The sequence below is a fragment of the Trichechus manatus genome, unplaced genomic scaffold (genome assembly GCF_000243295.1).
Source record: "Trichechus manatus latirostris isolate Lorelei unplaced genomic scaffold, TriManLat1.0 scaffold00004, whole genome shotgun sequence".
Taxonomy (NCBI): domain Eukaryota; kingdom Metazoa; phylum Chordata; class Mammalia; order Sirenia; family Trichechidae; genus Trichechus; species Trichechus manatus.
In genome coordinates this window covers 7,576,826-7,598,499 of record NW_004443940.1, presented here as the reverse complement: position 1 = coordinate 7,598,499, position 21,674 = coordinate 7,576,826, and the positions used below count along the sequence as shown (strand labels likewise).

General features: G+C 48.6%; 1 protein-coding gene across 2 annotated transcripts in view; it reads left to right on the top strand.

Moving 5' to 3' along the window:
- The window catches only part of HK2 (hexokinase 2), a 75,610-nt gene that overhangs the window by 47,952 nt on the left and 5,984 nt on the right, over positions 1 to 21,674 (top strand). Inside the window, exons 4-17 of one of the 2 annotated variants that reach the window (XM_004369154.3) lie at positions 1,280 to 1,399; positions 2,057 to 2,152; positions 3,784 to 3,883; positions 4,596 to 4,779; positions 7,564 to 7,719; positions 9,321 to 9,554; positions 10,922 to 11,226; positions 12,685 to 12,833; positions 13,084 to 13,203; positions 16,793 to 16,888; positions 17,399 to 17,498; positions 18,323 to 18,506; positions 19,071 to 19,226; positions 20,849 to 21,082. In XM_004369154.3, the coding sequence (XP_004369211.1) occupies positions 1,280 to 1,399; positions 2,057 to 2,152; positions 3,784 to 3,883; positions 4,596 to 4,779; positions 7,564 to 7,719; positions 9,321 to 9,554; positions 10,922 to 11,226; positions 12,685 to 12,833; positions 13,084 to 13,203; positions 16,793 to 16,888; positions 17,399 to 17,498; positions 18,323 to 18,506; positions 19,071 to 19,226; positions 20,849 to 21,082 (2,234 nt within the window). The remainder of the gene's footprint in view (positions 1 to 1,279; positions 1,400 to 2,056; positions 2,153 to 3,783; positions 3,884 to 4,595; positions 4,780 to 7,563; positions 7,720 to 9,320; positions 9,555 to 10,921; positions 11,227 to 12,684; positions 12,834 to 13,083; positions 13,204 to 16,792; positions 16,889 to 17,398; positions 17,499 to 18,322; positions 18,507 to 19,070; positions 19,227 to 20,848; positions 21,083 to 21,674) is intronic. The other variant, XM_023732447.1, reaches the window with a different exon arrangement.

Below are 21,674 nucleotides of genomic sequence, written 5' to 3'. Positions count from 1 at the left end.
CCCCATACCTCTCAGTTTACTTTTAGATGTAGATATTTTTGTGGTTTGGTGCTGTGGTTTGAGAACCACTGTGCATTAGGATCACTGGGAGGGCTTGTTGATAGACTGCTGGGCCCCACCCCCAGAGTTTCTGATTTAGTGGGTCTGGGGTGGGGCCCTAGGATTTGCATTTCCAACAAGTTATCAGGTGATGATGATGATGCTGGTCTAGGACCACACTTTGAGAACCACTGTTTAGTCTAATCTTTCTTGCTTCCGCCTGAGGAGAAAGAGGAGTGTTGTCCTCCCCAGCCCCCTTTGACTTTTTAGATTTTGCTATATGATCAACCTGGCCCTTGGAGTCTACTCATCCTCTTTGGTGCCTGCCTGCTTTTTGCACCAGGTGCTCCTGGCCTCAGAGTCTAAATGTTTGGAGACTCATCAGCTCCTTAAGGATACTGAGCTACCAAGAAGGAGTCCAGGGAGTTGTGGGCTTTGGGGCTGATTGACAAACCTGGATTATTGTGAATACAGCTCTTTGTAACAGGCCTCAGCAAGCTTGGGAGCTGCAGATCCCGCTCAGCGTGGTCAGGGTTGTGAGGTTACCTATCAAACCCTATTTATTCTTCAGACTTTTTATAGACTCATCAGGTGTTCCACCTTGGAGTCAGAAAATAAAGATAACTCCTTTGAATTGCCCCCAGGAGATTATTTTTCTAGAATGGAATGAAGATATAGAATAAAAGTTGCTTGTTTTTGCTAGGTTAGCTCACAGAATACCAAGACAGAGTGTCCCATCCCTGCCCTCGTCCCCTCCCCCATCTCACAAGAGACAAGGGAGCTAAAATACTTCTTGGCAGTTAAGACGGTCTGTCCTTTCTGGTGAAATAATCAGCTGTGCACCCATGTCATGGGGTTTCTGACAGGGCCACCAAGGGATGTTCTGTTCCCAGGGCACAAGAGGACTTCCTGGTTAGCTCTGGCCATGGTTTCCTCTGCTTCATAGGGTTATTTTGACAGTGGTTTGGATAAATGTCTTAAGTGGAAGACAACATTTAATGGGTGATACCTAGTGTTAAGCACTTTATATGTATATGTATTGACTCATTTAATCCTTCCAGTAACTCTGGAAGGGCAGGTATTGTTATTACCCCCATTTTATAGTTGAGCAAATAAAGACCTTAGAGGAATAAGGATCTGGCCCACATTCAGCTAGCTCCTGTCTGAGCTCAAAACCCATGTCCTTCCCGTCTGTGCTCTTCTGCCTCCCTGCTCATCTTCCTGTGCTTCGTGCCCTCAGCTGTTTGACCACATTGCCGAGTGCCTGGCCAACTTCATGGACCAGCTACAAATTAAAGACAAGAAGCTCCCGCTGGGTTTTACCTTCTCATTCCCCTGCCACCAGACTAAACTAGATGAGGTAAGATGGGCTCTTCAGACAACTTTCATTGCTTCGTCCTTGGGGCTGGGAGGATGGGAAGGACTGATGGATTGTGCAGACAAGGTGTGAATATTGAGAGTTCTGTCCTTCTAAGTGACTAAATCCTTAATACTTTGTGTGTATGTGTGTGTGTGTGTGTGTGTGTGTAGGGGTGAAGGGATGGTGACAAAGTATCAGAGCATGAGGAGGTCTTTACACCCTTCCCCCCATTTCACGTTATCTTTATCCCTCTCAGGGAACAGGACCGAGAAATTAGTCAGGAAGAACCTGACCTATATATAGTGTTATGGTAAAGATCCTAGAAAGAAAGATAACTGGGAAGTTAATGTCTTTTGGGTGGCTGACATTGATGTGAGGATAAAAGTATCTCATTTTGACAGTTCTGTGACTTCCTTTTTCGACGTCTTTGGGCAGTAAATCATGAAGGAGTCATTCATTTAATCTCCACTTTCCTGGTCTCTGATGGGACCTGAGTTTCTCCTTCCTAGGCTAGTCAGAAAGCAATATACAGACTTATTCACGATTTAGTTTCGTTTAGCCCAGTGACAGCAGTCTTTGTTAATGGGTCTTGTTTCAGGTATGTGATCCAAGTTTTGGTTGGGGGGAATTGATGTTCATTCCTTGGTCCTTTTCCAGAGTTACCTGGTCTCATGGACTAAGGGGTTCAAGTGCAGTGGTGTGGAGGGCAGAGACGTGGTGGCTCTGATCCGGAAGGCCATCCAGAGGAGAGGGGTGAGTAGGGGTGTCTGGGTGCGCAGATGGCAGTCGTGGCGGGAGCTTGGGGTCTGGAGGCTCTTTTCCTTCTTCTGGGCCCACTCTGAAGTCTTCCCCTGTCTGCCCTCAAATCAGCATGAGAACTTTCTGGGACTCTTCTTAAGGAGAAGATTTCTTTTCTTCTTCCCTTGCCATGCTGAACCAATAATCTTTTTAATTTCTATTTTATTTATTGTACTTTAGATTAAGGTTTACAGAACAAATAGTTTCTCATTAAACAGTACACATATTGTTTTATGACAATGGTTAACAACCCCATTGCATGTCAACACTGTCCCTTCTCAACCTTGGGTTCCCTATTACCAGCTTTCCTGTCCCCTCCTGCCTTCTAGTCCTTGTCCCTGGACTGTTGTGCCCCATTAGTCACTTTTTGTTTTATGGGGCTGTCTAATATTTGGCTGAAGGTTGAACCTCGGGCGTGACTTCATTACCGAGCTAGAAGGGTGTCTGGGGGCCATACTCTCAGGGTTTCTCCAATCTCTGTCAGGCCAGTAAGTCTGGTATTTTTTTGTGAGTTAGAATTTTGTTCTACATTTTTCTCCAGCTCTGTCCAGCACCCTCTGTTGTGATCCCTGTCAGAGCAGTCGATGGTAGCCAGGCACCATCCAGTTGTACTGGACTCAGTCTGGTGGAGGCTGTGGTAGTTGTGGTCCATTAGTCCTTTGGACTAAACTTCCCCTTGTATCTTGTTTTCTTCATTCTCCCTTGCTCCCAAAGAGGTGAGACCAGTGGAGTATCTTAGATGGCTGCTCATAGGCTTTTAAGATCCCAGATGCTACTCACCAAGGTAGAATGTAGGACATTTTCTTTATAAACTATGTTATGCCAATTGAGCTAGATGTTCCCTGAGACCATGGTCCGCACAGCCCTCCGCCCAGCAACTCAGTCCCTCAGGGAGTTTGGATGTGTCTATGGAGATTCCATGACCTTTCCTTGTACAAGTTGTGCTGGCTTCCCCAGTATTGTGTACTGTTTTACCATTCACCAAAGTTACTACTTGTCTATTGTCTATTTAGTATTCCCCCCCACCCCTCCCATCCCTTGTAACCAACAAAGATCGTTTTTTTTTGTTGAACCAATAATCTTCTATGTGATCAGATGTTGTTGGGCTTTCTAGATTAGCACAGTGAATAAAAAATCTTAGTCTTCGTGCCAGAAAAACCCTTTACTTCTTAACTTGAGAAAGACTTGAATATCACTGTCAACTAAGAAAGTAGGGATTATGTTGACATCAGTATGAAACGGGCAGAGAGAATACAAAATAAAGGTCTTACCACAGAAGGAATTGTTGGGAGGGAGAGAGGAGAAGACAAGGCAAGTTAAGACAGTCTCTTAATGCAGTGATGGCTATAAGAAAGATTGCAGGGGCCTGTGTCAGGAAAGTCCTCTGTAACGAGGACAAGCAGAGTGTGGAGTGAGTTGCTGCTAGACTGGATCTGGAGCCGGATATTCGGCTCTAACCTTCTTCGTTCTGACTAGGGTCAGTGACGGGCATCACTGTTGCACCTGAGCTGTGTGGCATGCTGCTTTTTCTGTCTTCACATCTGTAACCTTCTGTGATGGTTGAAGCCTTTGTTTTATCCCCACAGGACTTTGATATTGATGTTGTGGCTGTGGTGAATGACACAGTTGGGACCATGATGACCTGTGGTTATGATGACCACAACTGCGAGATCGGTCTCATTGTGGGTGAGTGAACCCTGGGGCATGAGGGCTGGTGTTGGCCAGTGGATGGGGGTGTGGAATGGAAGGGAGAAGGGGTTGGTAGCCTGGGTGTTCCTTTGAACTTCATATTTGAAGATAAGTGGTGCAGTCACTAAGGAGCCCCAGTGGTACAGTGGTTAAACGCTTGGCTACTAACTGAAAGGTCGGTGATTTGAACCCACCAGTCACTCTGCGGGAGAAAGACGTGGCAGTCTGCTTCCGTAAAGAGTTATAGCCTTGCAAACTCTAAGGGGCAGTTCTGTTCTGTCCTATAGTTTCACTATGGATGGGAATCAGCTCGATGGCAGTGGGTTTGGTTTTGGTTTTTGATGTGGTCACTTTGGCAGGCTGAACCAGGACCCTGTGATTCTACTTTTGCTTGTGGTGGCGTGGTATCAGAGACATCCTTCAAGAGCGTTAAGTTTCTGCATTTGGCTGAGGGGCCAAGAGGAAAGTGCAGTGTAAATGCTCAGGGCCACATGAAGGCTGCGTGCCCTGTCCATTGGTGTTCCGTTTAATTGTGGAGTTCAGGCTGGTAGAGGATTGGGATGTGTATTGGGATGCCGTGGAAGTCTGCAGTGAGCACCCCCAGCCACTTGGGCGGTCTTAGAGCAGGATGGGGGAGGTAAAAGGAAGACATGGAGTGGGGGCAGAGGACGGTGTGAGTGGACACTGAGCAGTCCATTGCTTTGGCCAGGCACGGGCAGCAACGCCTGCTACATGGAGGAGATGCGCCACATCGACATGGTGGAGGGCGACGAGGGGCGAATGTGCATCAACATGGAGTGGGGGGCCTTTGGGGACGATGGCGTGCTCAATGACATTCGCACCGAGTTTGACCACGAGATCGACATGGGCTCGCTGAACCCTGGAAAGCAACTGTGAGCAGGACCCCCTGTGTGCAAGTGGGCTCGGGCTGGGGGTGGTGGTCCCGGGAGCTGAGCTTGGGACTGGGCCAGGGCTGAGTGGTGGTCCTCATGCTTTTCTTTACAGTCTTACATCCCTAAAGGATTGCCAAAGACACCCACCGGTTATGGGGATGCTGAGTTTATTATGCACACTGTGACTATAAATTGCTGAGATGGCTCTAAAAAGATAGGGCAAGCAGATAAATCAGATTATCACCAATAATTTGACTATGTCCTTCAGACCAGTCATTTTAAAAGATTGTGTTCTAAGTGTGTGGCCCTGCTCTTTTCTTTCTGTCTTCTATTTGTAAATTTTCCATAGAAACATTTTTTAAGCAACATAAGAGAAGCCGTGTTGAGATGGCCAAGATTGGGGTCTCTGCAATATTCTTTTGTAGCTGCCACCCTGTCACTGCCCAGAGGACAAGGCTTGGACAGTCAGCTCCCAATTTACTGGCTGAGATTCTGACTCAGACCTCAGGCTGAGTTAGGCTGAACCCCAAGGAGTCCCAGGACCTCTTGCCCCTGCTACAGGTCGACCCAGTGCCTACTGGAAAAGTTGGTTAAGGACTCCCGTTGGCCTCTTTCCCCGCACCCTGTGGCCCAAACACTGTCCTCGGATGTAACCATCTATATCAGCCCCCAGGGGTGGACTGGAGAGGGCCCCTAACACTTCGGATGCTACACTCTCCAGCCTGTCCAGACTTGGTTTTTAGTTACTTTTGACTCAAAAAACATTATTTCCCTCTCACAAACGTGTGCCATATGAAGATCTTGAAACAGGTGATTGCTACAGGCGCTGAAGGCCATTGCAAAACGTTTTGAATCTTCTTGTGGCCATGGTTGTTTAGGAAAGCTTTCAGTGCAGAAGTCCACTTTGAGAGGAGAATTCCAACCCTATAAACCAGACAGCAGTGGGTAGCCTTTTTCTTTACAGGGGAGTCCTTGCTTCTTCAAAGTACAGCTTATTTAAGTCACAAGTTTCTCTCACATGGTGAAACGTGAGTTCGTTTACCTGTAACTTTCTTAGAAACACACTGGTTGTGTCTGTGCTGGGTGGTGAGAGGTTTATGGGGTGAAAAGTCACTCAATACCTGCCTCCGTTAATGAGGCACACCCAAGTCATTCCAAGTAGCCATATAACTTTGAAGTGTTAAAAGACAAAATTGCCAACTAAGCCTTGTCAATACACCACTGACTTGTCCTTAGACAAAGCAGAGATTGGGAGAACATATACTAAATTGTCAACCATGGCAGCCCTGTAGTCATTACCGACAACTTTCTGTCCTCTTGGTATGTTTCTACGTAAACATATTCCAAATGCTGACTGAAACAAAGTGTTTTAAAAACTGCAGTAAAAATTTTAAAAAGCCACTCTCACTCCAGAGCCTAGCCTCCTCCATGCCCTCACCTCCTGTAGAACCAGCGTTATGGTTTGCTCAGGTGGGAGAAGATGGGAAAGCAGACAGAGTTCCTACTGTTTATGCAGGGCTGTGCCCGGGCACTGTTCCCGTGCTGGCGCTTAAACGTTTTCAATGCACCCTGTGTTCAGACAACTTGCCAGCTGTCCATTTAGCTCCATTTCTGCCATTCTTAGCCTTTGAGTCTTGAGCCGGTCACTTCCCGGGGGCATTGGTTTCGTCTGTTGTCAATGGCAGTAGGTAACGTCCGGTCCACCTACTCCCCTGCTCTGGGCCTTGCTGCATCCCGTTCTACTTAGTTCCGGCAAGCCCTGGTGCCTCCTCTCTCTAGGACACAGATCCTCTGTGAAATAATAAGAAACGGGCCTGCTTTGCCAAACAGAATTGCAAAGGCTGGGTTTTCACTGTCATATTCCTAGCCAGAGAGACTCTTTCAAAAAAGAAAACAGTGTCACCTAGTGTTGGAAAAATAAATTACCTGATGGCCCCCTCAGCTTGGTGGGTGGCCCCTGCCTTTCTAACAGGCCTTTTATCTTGTCACTTACCTGCTCAGAAACTTCCGCCGGGCCTCACTCTCAGATTCCTGAGACTGCGTGATATTTAGGCCTCTGCTCATCTGTCCCAACCTGCCCCCAACCTGAGTTGTTTCCACACTGTGTTCTCAGGATTCCACGGAGGGCTGGCAGGGAGAGGGGCGGTGTGGGCTGAGGGTCACTGGCCTCTGCCCCCCGTTTCATTAGGCTGGCTCTCTTTTTTTCTTGAAAATAAATATTGGAGCCCTACATAAGATTTTACTTTAAAGTATTTCCTTGCAAAAGAAAAATTAAAAAAATCACTACCCTACACATTAAATTGTTGTTGTTAGATGCCATTGAGTTGATTTTCAACTCATAGTGACCCCATGAGACAGAGGGTTTTCTTGGCTGTAATCTTTATAGAAGCAGATCGTCAGGTCTTTCTCCTCTGGATCTGCTGGGTAGGTTCTAACCACCAACCTTTTGGTTAGCAGCCTTGTTAACTTACTTCAACTAAAAAGTCAGGCTGTTCCAGAATGCACTCCCTGGATGTTTAGTTTGGCTGCCGAAAGGCCTCTTCTGCATGGTTCAGGGCCTACACAGCCTGCAGAGACCAGCCCAAGCTCCCCAGCTCCTCCAGCCCCCGCTGAGCTGTCCCTTCTCCACACATCTCAGTCCTCAAAAGTGCTGCACACATTAGCCCTTAGCTGTGCACCAGCCTCTAATGTGTGTTGGAGCTTTACATGTATACATCTTGTTTCCGGAGTTGTGAATTCATTGACAGCAGGGACTTGTTGCGGGGGATCTGTGTCTTCCTGCAGATTTGAGAAGATGATCAGTGGGATGTACATGGGGGAGCTGGTGAGGCTGATCCTAGTGAAGATGGCCAAGGAGGAGCTGCTCTTCGGGGGGAAGCTCAGCCCAGAGCTCCTCATCACAGGCCGCTTTGAGACCAAGGATGTTTCAGATATTGAAGGGTAAGCTTCTGGCCCTGCCACCTCCGTCTTCACTGGGTCCCTGGGAGGGCAGACAGGCAGTTGGGGAATGACCCTTCAATTGTGGACCACCAGAGGGCCTTGCCCAATGTAGGCCATGGTGGGCCTGGGGTTTTGTGTCACTGCCCTGATGTTGTTAGCTGCTGTCGAATTGGCCCCTAACTCCTGGTGAGCCCATGCACAACAGGACTGGACCATTTTGATTCACAGGGTTTTTACTGGCTGACTTTCAGAAGTAGACCACTAGGCCTTTCTTCCTAGTCTATCTTAGTCTGGAAGCCCTGCTGAAACCTGTTCTGCATATAGCAACATGCAAACCGCCACTGACAGACTGGTGGTGGCTATGCATGAGGTGCATTGGTTGGGAATTGCATTGGGACTTGAACCTGGGTCTCCTGCATGAAAGGTGAGAATTCTACCACTGAACCACCAGTGTGTCCTACCACGTCTCTTGCCCTTGTGGGACTGCCTGGCTCTGGCCTTGTTTTATAGCATGAGGCTCCCAGTTGATCCTGCCCTGCCCTTGATGACTCATTTTCACCTGTTTCCTTTCCCTTCTCCTGAAGCTCTGACATCTCCTTCCCTATTGACCATTCTCAAAGAGGACTCTATCCTGACCTCTGCTTCATAACAGAAAAATAGGTCCTTGGGTACCCCACAGTTTTACCTATTTCTGGCTTCTGTTGAGTAGAGCTGAAACTTGTGTTTTTACAGATTGGCAGGGGTAGGGAGGGGGATGAACTGATTTTTGTTTTTATTACTCAGTTAACAATATCCAAAGACTGGGGTCTAGTTTCCTGTACTGGAGACTTCTACTTGAAGATTGAGGAGGTCTTGTTCCTTCAGGGACCAGGTGGTGGTGAAGAGGTGATTCTGGTGCTAATGGGAGCCATGAAATAGTTTGAATGACTTGGCTTTAAGTGGAAACTCTTGGAAGAACTGTGCCTACTCGATTGCTATACCCCAAGGGATGAAAGTCCTCATATTTGTGAGGCACTTAGTTCCCCTAAATGCCTAAGAAGGGGGGCTATGCCATACTCAAGTCCTTTAACATCATCTTTAGGCACAGGTAGACAGTGCCAGCTCCCTTGTGAAATGCTGCCTCACCCTGTAAAGTTGGAATAGGTAGCCAACACTCCCCCATGTTTTGTCCTTCTCACCTGATATACCAGAGGCCAATAATCTGTGATGTTCATGGGGAGGAGTGGTGGGAAATTGACTCTTACTGCTTTATCACGGGGAAATATGGTGGGCCCCACGGCTGGATTCACATGTTCAGAGGTGGTTGGTGGCAGAGACACCCTTCCTTCAACCTTACCCCCAAGCAAGCAAACATACCACAAACTCACACACACAACTTGGTGTGTAAAGGACCAAGAATAGGACCTTGTCCTTACATAGTATGTGCATAAGTGGTGTTCTACCCCCTATAGGTGGCAGAGCATGAAGTGTGTGTCTATTCTTCCTAGGAGGTAGGGTGTGCTGAGCTGACAGGTTTCCTTGCCAGCCCACATACCCCCTCTCCCACTGACCACAATGGGCTGTACACAGTGCCCACATGCTGTCTCTCTCTGTTTCCCCAGGGAGAAGGACGGTGTCTGGAAGGCCCGAGAGACCCTTGTGCGACTGGGACTGGATCCGACACAGGAAGACTGTGTGGCCACTCACCGGATCTGCCAGATTGTGTCCACACGCTCAGCCAACCTGTGTGGGGCGACTCTGGCGGCCGTGCTGCGGCGCATCAAGGAGAACAAGGGAGAGGAGCGGCTGCGGTCCACCATTGGGGTTGACGGCTCCGTCTACAAGAAACACCCCCAGTGAGTCAGCGTTCAGGGGACTGGGCGAGGCTGAACTCCAGAGCACCTGGGGACCTCTGACAAGCTCAGGAGACCTGAGTGACTCCATGAGCACAGGCCAGCTCCGTTTTGCATTCTAGGGGTGTAGATGGACCATGGATTTGAGAGTCTTTGTAGAATAAAAGGGCTAAGAGCCCAAAAGGGCCATTGGAAACTGGGAAGGTGTTTTCCTTTGTGGAAGGAGGTGGTTTCTGAAGGATATTGATGGCTTGGGCTCTACTTGAGTTCCTTTGGCCACTGGGGGTCTTTTTGCCACCCTTCTGTGGGAGTTAATGTTTCTATCTACTTCTTTCTCTTCTGATTCCCTCACGACCTTTGGGGATCCCTTCAGGTGCCGTGTCCTCTTCCAGGGGCTGCCCCAGTCTAGTGAGTTGCCAACTTCCTCGGGTGGCCTTGGTATTGAATTGATCCTACCTTGCCTTGATCTTTGGGTCATATGTGCCAAAATTTTCAAATTTCACTTGGAATCTAGGAGAAGTCTTTTACGTCTTATGAGTGCCAGATCACTGCACCATCATTAACTTAATTGTTTAATGCAGAAGGCCCCAGCCCTGAGATTTCCCAGTCTCCTAGCCCAGTGCTTCAAAATCATTAATGTGCCCATGAATCACCCAGAATGTTTTCAAGTGGCAGACTCTGGTCCAGAAGGTTTAGAGTGGGCCTGAGATCATCCTGCATTTCTAGCAGGAGAGAGAAACTGTGATGCAGATGCTGCAGGCCACAGACCACAGTTGGAGTAGTGAGGCTCTGGAGACCAGGGCTCAAAGCAGCCTCCTCCCAGAGAACTTCTTGCTGAACATGACTAGTGTCCTCAGCTCTTCAGACCACTTTAGGATCATTGGCAGAAATTCACCAAAGAGAGGACCATGTCTAGAAGAATTTCTAGGTTCTCTATTTTGGGTCTTTCCCAGGCAGGATCTAATGAAATGAGTGATGAAACATGAAAAATGGAGCTGGAATCACCTGATTTCACCGGGGCTGCTTCAGCAAAGAAGCCGACTGTACCTATGCTGGGCAGACGAGCCAGTGGGCCAGTTCGATTAGGAAGGGGAGGTTTTATGTGACCTCATGTGGGGGATAGTGGCTTCTTAGAGGGGTCCTTTCGTTTCAGCATGGGGGTCAAAGAACCTAGCCAGAATCATCACGGTTGAATATCAGTTTTTATACGGTGACCCCTACCTTGGGGTAGAAGGGGAGGGTATGTTTAGGCCAGCATCTGCTCCTACAGGTGCTCATGGCATTTGGGCTGAGGTGGTGAGCTCCTGCCCAACCAAACGCACCACTGACCCTAACCATGGGCTCCTGTCTCCCCATCTTGGTGACTGCAGTTTCGCCAAGCGTCTTCACAAGACCGTGCGCCGCCTGGTGCCCGACTGTGATGTCCGCTTTCTCCGCTCCGAGGATGGCAGTGGCAAGGGGGCGGCCATGGTGACAGCGGTGGCCTACCGGCTGGCTGATCAACACCGAGCCCGTCAGAAGACCCTGGAGCCTCTGATGCTGAGCCGTGAGCAGCTGCTAGAGGTCAAGAGGAGGATGAAGGTGGAAATGGAGCAAGGCCTGAGAAAGGAGACGCATGCCAATGCCCCCGTCAAGATGCTGCCCACCTATGTGTGTGCCACCCCTGATGGCACAGGTACACAGCAGGGCTGTGTTGATGCTCTAGGGGAGCTCCCTTAGCCTTAGCATTGGACCTGAACATGCTTCTTCGACTGTATTACTAGGGAATTCTATTGATCTATAAGCTTGACCAAAACCCTGGTGGCACAGTGGTTAAGAGCTATGGCTGCTAACCAAAAAGTCAACAGTTTGAATCCACCAGCTGCTCCTTGGAAACCCTGTGGGGCAGTTCTACTCTGTCCTATAGGGTCACTATGAGTCGGTATCGACTTGACGGCAACAGGTTTTTTTTTTTTTAATAAGCTTGACTTAGGCATTCTTCCGCTAAAAATGGAAGAGTAATAATAGTCAATACTTACTGAATGCTTACTATATGTCAAACACTTCTATGAGCACTTGACAAATATTTAATTCATTTAATCTTTATTCACTGTTGACATTGATATGCTTGCCAGAAAACTGAGGCACAGAGAAGTTAAGAAACCTGTCCAAGGTCACACAGCTAGAAAAGGGCAGATCTGGGATTGAAACCCAGGAAGTTCCAGGGCCAGCTCGCTGAACCATCACATTGGCCTTGTTCAAGGGTCAGCAAACTCTGGCCCGTGGGTCAAATCTGGCCCACTGCCTGTTTTTGTAAATAAGGTTTATTGACACTTGGCCATGCCCACTTGTTTACATATTGTCTGTGGCTGCTTTGTGCTACCATGACAAAATTGAGTAGTTGTAATGGAGACTGTTTGACCCACAAAGCCTAAAATGTTTACTCCCGGGCCTTTTATAGAAAAAGATTATTGATCCCTGGGCTAGGTATTCTAACCTAAGACACTGTGACCCTTTTCCAATTCAGAGAAACATGATCAATGAGCAGGTTTCAGAGACTGGGATTGGGTCCCTGCTCTACCCTGTTCCAGATGTGTGGCCCTGGGTGAGTGACTGAGCCTGGCTTGGTCAGGCTGCATTTTTCCATAAAAGAGCAATGAAATCCTTCCTAAGGGTTGAGTGAAATCGGTGTGTGAGGCATGGGGCACAACACCTGGCACATTGTAATTGCCCCACAAAGGAGGGTTTTCTCATTTTAAAAGATCTCCCTTCAGTTTTCCTTAAAGAGTTGAGCTCTGCTGTTCCTTCTCTATTCTAGAATAATCTAATATATGGTGGCATTTGATTTAGCGTGAATGGTGCATTTGGATATTTTTATGTGTACTGTATCAGCATTTCCTGGGTTCTGCAGAGCTCATTGTGCCTTCTAGGGTCCCACCACTTGAACTTATTTGAGAACCTCTAAGGCAGTCTGGCCTTGGGGAACTTACTTGTCTTTACTATTAGCTGGGGATCATAGTCCATCACCCCCGAGCTTATCAAGGGGCTCCAGCGAGAGGCCCCCGTCAGGGGAAGGTGCTGTAGACCCTGGCACTCTCTGCTGTGGGGAAGTGGTGATGCCCCAACTCATCATGTTCCCTGGCTTATTTTCCAGAGAAAGGTGACTTCTTGGCCTTAGACCTGGGGGGGACGAACTTCCGGGTCCTGCTGGTACGTGTGCGGAACGGGAAACGGCGTGGGGTAGAGATGCACAACAAGATCTACCCCATCCCGCAGGATGTCATGCATGGTACAGGGGACGAGGTGAGGCAGGTGGTGCCTTCAGGGGGCTGAGGGGGGCCCAGTAGACATCCACCTGTGGGGACGGCCCTTTCTCTGCTCACTATGGTCCCAGGGAGGGCTAGTGGGCCTAGGGCCCCGGCTTGGCCTTCACTCAGGTTTGCACCTGAGCCTTGCGTTTCTCCTGGGTAGAGGCCTGGGGCTCATGCTCAGGCCCTGCCAGGGGGCAGCCTGCCCTGAGCCCCTCCGTCATCACCCTGACTTCTCCCCACAGCTCTTTGACCACATCGTCCAGTGCATTGCCGACTTCCTCGAGTACATGGGCATGAAGGGCGTGTCCCTGCCTCTGGGTTTCACTTTCTCCTTCCCCTGCCATCAGAACAGACTGGATGAGGTAACAGTGCCTTCCGGGAGGGGCTCTCCGAGGGGCTTTGCTGACTCTCGAGCATCCACAGAGGAGCAGGAATTTGGCAGGGGAGAAAGTTGTGCTAAGAGGAGAGAAAGAAGGGCATGCGTGATCATTGGGGAGGAGGGGCCTAGCGATGGGAACGAGGAAGTCAGGACTGGTGGAGGTTGAGTAGGTTAGCTCGGCTAGGACGAAGATGATGATGCTAATCAAAATATTAACGAATAGCATATTTTTAGCATGATACTAGACTTTGTATATGCATTATCTCGTTTAACCCTCACAGCAACCACTTAAGGTAGTTGTTTGTACGCCTATTTTGCAGAAAGGAAAAGAAGGCCTACAGAGGTGCCAGGTACCTTGCTCCAGGTCACATAGCTTGGGACTGTCCAAGCCACGATTTGAACACCTGAGCCGATGCCCTCAATTATGCTGTCCTGTTCCTGAGACCCTTGTATTGGGCTCAGGACAGTTTTCCTTCCATCTCCTGTTGTTGCTTGGATGCCCTAACTCTTCCCTAGTCTCACCTTTGGTTTTCATTTCCTTTGCACTTCCTTGGATGGACAAAGCGGGTGGCTGGAAATTCCAGAATAGCTCCAGCTAGTCTGGAGATGAATGTATTGAGAAGTGGAGTGAGGGCTGACGAGGCCATGCTGGAGGTTGGATCGGGGCTGATTGTTGGCATGTTAGGTATCAGGATAGTCTTCTGTAAGTACTTGTTCCTCTATGTCTCTGTCAGTTGTCTAGAAGCCTCCATGCCTGCTACATGTGTACAGTATGCTGCGGTCGCAGTCACCAGGCTACAGAAGGCATGGTTTCTGCTTCAAGATACTCACACACTGGGCTGAAGAAACAGCCTTAGTAAGAACTGCTGTTTGGAACGTGGCACCAATGAGAAGCTGAAGCCCTGAAGACACGCAAAATCAAACCAAACCTGTGGCCATTGTGTCAATTCCGACTTATAGCAACCCTCTAAGACAGAGCAGAACTGCCACCATGGGGTTTCCAAGGCTGTAGTCCGCAGGATGCCACATCTTTCTCCTGCAAAGTGGCTGGTGGGTTCTAACCACTGACCCTTCAGTTATCAGCCGAACACTGATAGAGTTAGCTTAGCCGGAACAGAGGCACCTGCCCCAGTGCCGAGGAAAAGCCAGCGTTTCCCACAGGGTCCCTGGGACACCAACCCCTCAGGTTGCTCAACTGAGTTTTGTCTAAGTGCCTCGTAGTCTTCTCCCTCTGAGGTAAATTCATCATGTACGATAGAATGGTTAAGGTTTAGGGAAGTTGTGCAATAAAAACCCTGCTTAATCCAGCACTTTCCAGTGCCCATCAACATGTGTTGGAGCACATTTTGGGAAATGCTCCGTTAAGGAAGGTTTACCTGAAGACCTTCACTACCACATTGCACTCAGGCCTCTTGAACACGTTCCAGGGGCTCCTCTCCAGGCTCTGGCTCACCCACAAGTGGCATCTGCCACTTTGTTTCTTCTTTGCCTTAGACTCCCTTTCCCCAGGGCCTTTGTGTCACCTGGGGTCTTCTGGCAAGCGGCCCAGAAGGAGTTGCCGTCCGCCCAGGGTCTGGGGGCAGCCTTCATCCAGCCAGGCCGTCGGGCTGCCCTCTGCCTGTGTACGGGTGGGAGGGGACGCCCATGGAGGGACGCAGGCGAAGAAGTGATGGTTTCTGAGGGACTGTATAACTTATAACCACAGGGATTAGATTTAGAACCCACCCTGCTCTGGTGTGGTCTAACTAACATGACAAACTAGTGGCCACTGAGTCAACTCTGACTCATGGCAGCCCCACGTGTGTCTGAGTAGAACTGTGTTCCACAGGGTTTTCAATGTCTGATTTTTTGGAAGTAGATCACCAGGCCTTTTTTTCAGGGTGCCTCTGGTGGACTCAAACCACCAACCTTTCGTTTAGCAGCTGAGAGCATTCACGGTTTATACCACCCAGGGACTCCTATTTGCAAACAGGATTACATCCACAGGTGTAGACGTTAGAGTTTCAACACGTATTTTGGGGGGATACAATTTAATCCATAACAACATGTTAACTATTTCTGTCTGAATTATAAGATTATAGGTCCTTTTACTTTATTTTATTCTAGATTTCCACGTTTCTGTGAGGACTTGTATTAAGTCTAGAATCATAAAAATTAGGAGCAAATAAAGCTGGAGATGGGTCTATACGTTGGCGTTGGTGAGATCATCCTGTTGATGGGAAAATCAGCAGGTGCTGAGCAGGACGCTGAGCCTAGAGTCCCAGAGCTGCTTTTACTAGCTGGTAGCCTTGGGCAAGTTTCCCCAGCTGCTGGGGCCTCTGCTTGTCTTATTACTAAGTATCACCTGAGATTATGTTACTTGAACATTCTGTAAGCTTTAAACTGTCAAACAGAAGATTTTGTCAGAGATGTGAAGCTAACTTGTCGATAAGAAAAATGGTTACAGGTAAGCACTCACTTGTCTGGAAGCAGACGTGTAACCCAGGACTCTGAGCAGATTGTCCTTTGTTTTCCAAATCTCCTAGAATCTGAGCACAGTCAGACACATCCAGGTGGGCTTATGTTTCCAAACGCCTGGGCATGAACGACAGAGCAAGGCCTGGAGAAACCATGCAGGCAGGCGGATGGTGAGAGCACACAGCTCACTTATAGGTGCTGACCTCTCGGGTCTGGGAGGCCCTGACGTTTGTTTTCTGATGGGCTGCGGCAGCAGAGAGGACACCAGGGAACAAAACCGAAAATATCTCTCCCATGTTCAAGGCCACTATGCATCTGCTCCCAGGGGGCCCTGTGACATAGCAAAGGCCACATTAATGATGAGGGGCCCACAGAGGACTCTGGGCAGCCTGGAGGGGTGAGGGAGAAGCCCAGGTGTCACCCTGGCTATGGGCAGGCCGCTTGCTCACTGTATACTGGAATTTGGAAATGAAGAGATGCACACTGCCCCTTCTGAAGTAAGGGCACAGGGCAAGCTGCTTTGCACAGTGAAGGAAGCAAGTGACTAGAACAATGTCAGGTGCTATTAACAGCTATGAAGAAAAATGAAGTTGGCTGAGGACAGATAGTGTGGGTGGGGCTGGGGAAGGGTACTATTGTAAATAGTTCAGTCAGGGAAGGCCTCTGTGAGGAGGTGACATGTGAGTAGAGACTTGAATGAAGTGAGAAGATGAACGACGCTGCCTGGTGCTTGTGAACCCATGTGTTGGAGTTGTCAGATCTGGGGGGAAGTCCTCCTCTCTAAGCTATAGGCTTGGGTAAGTTACTTCAGAGCCTCAGTTGCTGAAAAAGGGGGTTGGTATTGTTGAATGTTTCATAAGGTTGCTGTGAGGATTAAATGATGTAATGCATATGATGTGCTTAGCTGGGTACCTGGTGCAGAGTAGGTGCTTAACAAACCAAAATAAGTGCTCCTTAGAAACGGGTTTCCAAACATCGGTGGGCAAGATCACTGGTTACTTCAGGGAATCTGTCTCATCTGTGAAGATGAGAACTAGAAGCACAGCCAGGCCCCTGGGAATGACTCAGGAGCCGTTCCCTGATAACCCTCAACCCTGATCACGTGTCATTTTTAGAGCATCCTCCTCCAGTGGACAAAAGGCTTCAAGGTGTCCGGCTGCGAGGGCGAGGACGTGGTCACCCTGCTGAAGGAAGCGATTCACCGGCGAGAGGTGGGAGGGACATGGCCTGGGTTCAGCCCTCCAGTGCCTACAATTATCTGTGTGTTCAGAAAGTGAGGAGACATTAAGTGTAATGGCATTGGTTGAGCGAGGAATTAACTTAGTCATTGGGCAATTATTGAGTGTCCACTGTGTGTCAAGGCATTGAGGGTTTGGTAGTGACCACAACAAAGTCTTGGCCTATGTGAAGCATACGTTCTGAAAACAAACTCACAATCTAATGCCAGGTGCGATTAAGAACTATGAAGAAAACTGAAGTTGAGTGAGGAGGGTAGATAGTGTGGGTGGGACTGGGGAAGGAACACTGTTTTAAGTAGTGTAGTCAGGGAAGGCTGCTGTGAGAAGGTGACATTTGACTAGAGACTTAAATGGGATGAGAAAATGAGCCATGCTGTGTAGGATAAATTTCATATTCATATAAATCTCCCTTGCAAGTGTCTAGAATATTGTAAGAATATTGTGGTTCATTTGTGGACTGAGGATCTGCTTCTGCCCTTTCAGGAGTTTGACCTAGACGTGGTCGCTGTGGTGAACGACACAGTTGGAACGATGATGACCTGTGGCTATGAGGATCCTCACTGTGAAGTCGGCCTCATCGTTGGTAAGGACCCAGACTGTCCTTCCTGCATAGGGATTGCCCGGAGTTGGCTGAACTCAAGGTTAAGGGCACAGTCCTCTAGGCTGCCAAGTCTGCCCAGGACTTCAGACACTAGCCTCAAGTTAGGGTATGCCCAGGGCCACCCTCCCTTCTGATCAGCTAGCTACAAATTTGGAGGTTTCCATGGACTCCCTCGGGTTTGATAATTTGTTAGAACGACTCACAGAACTCAGGAAAGCACTATACTTATGATTATAGTTTTATTATAGCAAAAGGATACAAATCAGAACCAGCCAAAGGAGGAAATGCATAGAGTAGAATTGGGGGCTGGGAGGGTACCAAACGTGAAATTTCTGTGTCCTCAGAGACATGTCACTCTCCTGGTGATGTGTAGCGATATGTGCACAGAATATTGCCAACCCAGGAAGCTAACCTGAGCTTCAGTGGCCAGAGTTTTTATTGAGGCTTCATTATGTAGGCATGATTGATTGATTGATTGCTCATGTAGTTGAACTCAGTCTTCAGCAACTGTCTTCCTCTAGGTCAGTATTACATGGCCCAAAGCCCCACCCCTCTAATCACATGATTGGTCTTTTTGGTGTGGCCAGCCCCCAGCCTGAATCCTCTCTTTAGCATAAACTATTGAATAATAACAATGAATATAATAATCATGAATAACGGAGGCGTCCAATCCCAAGGCTTTAGAGGTTACCCCCTAGGAATCAAGACAAAAGCCCAACCTGTCTTTAGGTGAGGCAAATTACTTACTACACAGGATACATAGCCTTGGATGGGTAGGAAGATGGCTGGATGTCTCTGATTGGCAGGCACGGGCAGCAATGCTTGCTACATGGAGGAGATGCGGAATGTGGAGCTGGTGGAAGGGGAGGAAGGGCGGATGTGTGTCAACATGGAGTGGGGTGCCTTTGGGGACAATGGATGCCTAGACGACTTCTGCACTGAATTTGATGTGGCCGTGGATGAGCTTTCTCTCAACCCTGGCAAACAGAGGTAGGCACCCAACCACACGTGGGTCCTGTTACATGTACCCCAGGCCTGGACAGTGATGTGGGATTGGATCCTCTCCAGTAGCATTTCGCAGGATCCTAGTTCTCTCTCAAGATGTTAAGATAGCTCTTACTGAACAAAGGAGTTGTTGTTAGTTGCTGTTGGGTCAAAGAGAAAGCATGCAAATGCCAAGTGAAGTTAGGCATTAAGACTTGGCATCCTACCCTTCTCCCTAGAAATGTGGTGGGGGTGAAGGTGTGTGTTCTTTCTTGAGGAGTTCGGAATAAGCCTCGGAAAGGAAATGAGCCCAGAAGGTGGGGCTGATCCTGGGGAGCCCCATGAGTCTCAGGCACGGGGCTCAGTTATGCTGAAGGTGTTGGTGGTGGGCAAGTGTGAGTGGATACCAGGAACCCTGCCCAAGTGAATGGAGTAGCATTTTCTCTTCCTCCAAGGGGAACTGTATGCCCTCCCCTTTCTAATGCATGGGGGTGACTGAGCTGGTCTGCCCTGTCTCAATACATCTCACCACCTTCCTACTTAATTCCATAAACATTACCCATATTGCAGGTTCGAGAAAATGATCAGTGGCATGTACCTGGGCGAGATTGTTCGCAACATCCTCATCGATTTCACCAAGCGTGGACTCCTCTTCCGAGGCCGCATCTCAGAGCGACTCAAGACAAGGGGAATCTTTGAAACCAAGTTCCTGTCTCAGATTGAGAGGTGAGAGTTTTAGGTCTGTGGTAGGGTGGGAATGTGTCTTTCTTTCTTCTTATGGAGAGACAAGCTGAAGGATTTCCACAGCTCATGTAAGATCAGGGCATGGCTTACATACAGGTCAGTTTAATTAAGCTAATGCATTTATACCTGTAGTGTTTAAAGGACCTTCTTATGGACAGTTGGTCCTACTGTGGGGGCTTGCGTGTTGCTATGATACTGGAAGCTATGCCACCGGTATTTCAAATACCAGCAGGATCACCTGTGGTGGGCAGATTCTTCAGCAGAATTTCCAGATTAAGACAGACATGGCAGAAAGGCCTGGTGATCTCCTTCTGCAAATTAGCCAATGAAAACCAATGGATCAGACAGGACATTGATATGGTGCTGACGGATAAGCCCCCTAGGTTGGAAAGCACTGCACAATAGCTGTAACAAAGGATACACATACCAGTGATCATGAAGATGGTGTAGGATCGGCAACATTTCATTCAGTCGTATATGGGGTCACCATGAGTTGGAACATTCATGGCGGCAACTAACAAGATGGACAGCTGACATTTTAAGGGCAAGTATATAACATCTTCATGAAGAACACTGTATGCGACGTTGTCATGAGCCCATGCAGAGTAATATTGTTGGGTTTTAGACCAAATATCAAAGGCAGGAAGATACCTGCCCCTAGGATGTAAATTGAAATGCCCAGAGGAGGGTAACCTATTAAAAGTACTTGTGCTTGACTTGGGGGTTCTTCCTAACTGCTGGCTGGGGTGGTAAGGTGATCTGGACTTAGTGAAGGTTAGACCCTCAGGCAATACAGAAACATGCCTTGCAGCTGCTCGTGAAGCCCAGCCCCCTCTCTAGTCTAAGGCAGAAGAGTCTGCTCTAAATTAGAGCAGGGACTTCCAGAGCCCTTTAAAAATTAATACTGTGTCATTACTCTCAGACACATGGAAAGCCAGGAACTAGATGGCTGGCATGAGTAGTCCCCAAGGCTTGTGCTTCATTGAATAGAAAGAATGTGTTCTAGTATGCATGTCTGTTTTTGTGCAAGAAGAAGAATCCAGGGTTCTAAAATAGTCCTGTTTATATTAGGGTTTGTTTTCTTCTCTTATTTACGTTTGTTTCATAAATAGTACACAAGGAGATTTCAGACCACCGAGTGTGGGGGGAGTAGAACAGAGGTCCGTTGCTGGTTGGTGATGCTTGTCTTGCTGACCTGGGAACAGCAGTGGGAGAATGAATGGGAAAGAGCTATGCGTCTGGGAACCGTGGCATTCAGGCATCGTCACTGTCTTTATTATTTCCAAAGGAGTGGCATCCGTAGATAGTGAATTTTCTTTTGTTTCAAAAATCAGTTTTATAGTAGCAACACCCGACCTTGCTTGCGTAGACCGGAACAGGGAGCTGTTTTCTCGTCAGACTTGAGAAGGGTCGATGTGGATAGTGGGATGAGCAGGGGACTGAGTTCAGGAAACCTTGCAGGGAAAGTGGCCTTACGCCCGCTCCCATATGGCCAGGCCCCACGGAGCCTCTTCTATAGGAGAGCTGGGCCCTTGCGGTGGGGAGGGCTGGGGCCGTGCAGCCCTCTGGCAGATGACTGACCTTTGCTGTCTCCCTCCCGCCAGTGACTGCCTGGCACTGTTGCAGGTCCGTGCCATCCTGCAGCACTTGGGGCTCGAGAGCACCTGCGATGACAGCATCATTGTCAAGGAGGTGTGCGCTGTGGTGGCGCGGCGGGCGGCTCAGCTCTGTGGTGCAGGCATGGCCGCTGTGGTGGATAAAATACGAGAAAACCGTGGACTGGACACGCTCAAAGTGACCGTGGGCGTGGATGGGACTCTCTACAAGCTACATCCTCAGTGAGTGCCAGACCCCAACCCTCTTGCTCTCATCTCCCTCCATGTCCCTTCTTTCCCTTCTCTTCTTACTTTATAGTGAATAGTGAATCCTTAGACATTCCAAAGAGCATATATAATGTATGTATACATAAGGGAAGGAGCCCTGGTGGCACAGTGGTTAAAGTGCTTGGCTGCTAACCATGAGGTTGGCAGTTTGAACCCACCAGCTGCTCCATGGAAGAAAGATGTGGCAGTCTGCTTCTGTAAAGATTTACAGCCTTGGAAACCTTATAGGGTTGCTAGGAGTCGGAATTGACTCGACGCAGTGGGTTTGGTTTCTATGTAAGGAACCCTGGTGGTGCAGTGCTTAAGCACAGTGGTTAAACCCTTGGCTGCTAACTGAAAGGTTGGTGGTTTGAAACCACCAGCCGCCCCTCGGGAGAAAAGACCTGGTGATCTGCTCCCATAAAAATGACAGCCTAGGAAACCCAATGGGACCTACTCTGCCCTGTAGGGTCTCTATGAATCAGAATCGACTCGACAGCAATGAGTTTGGTTTTTCTGGTGTATATATAAGCCCAAAAAACCAAACCTGTTGCCGTCGAGTTGATTA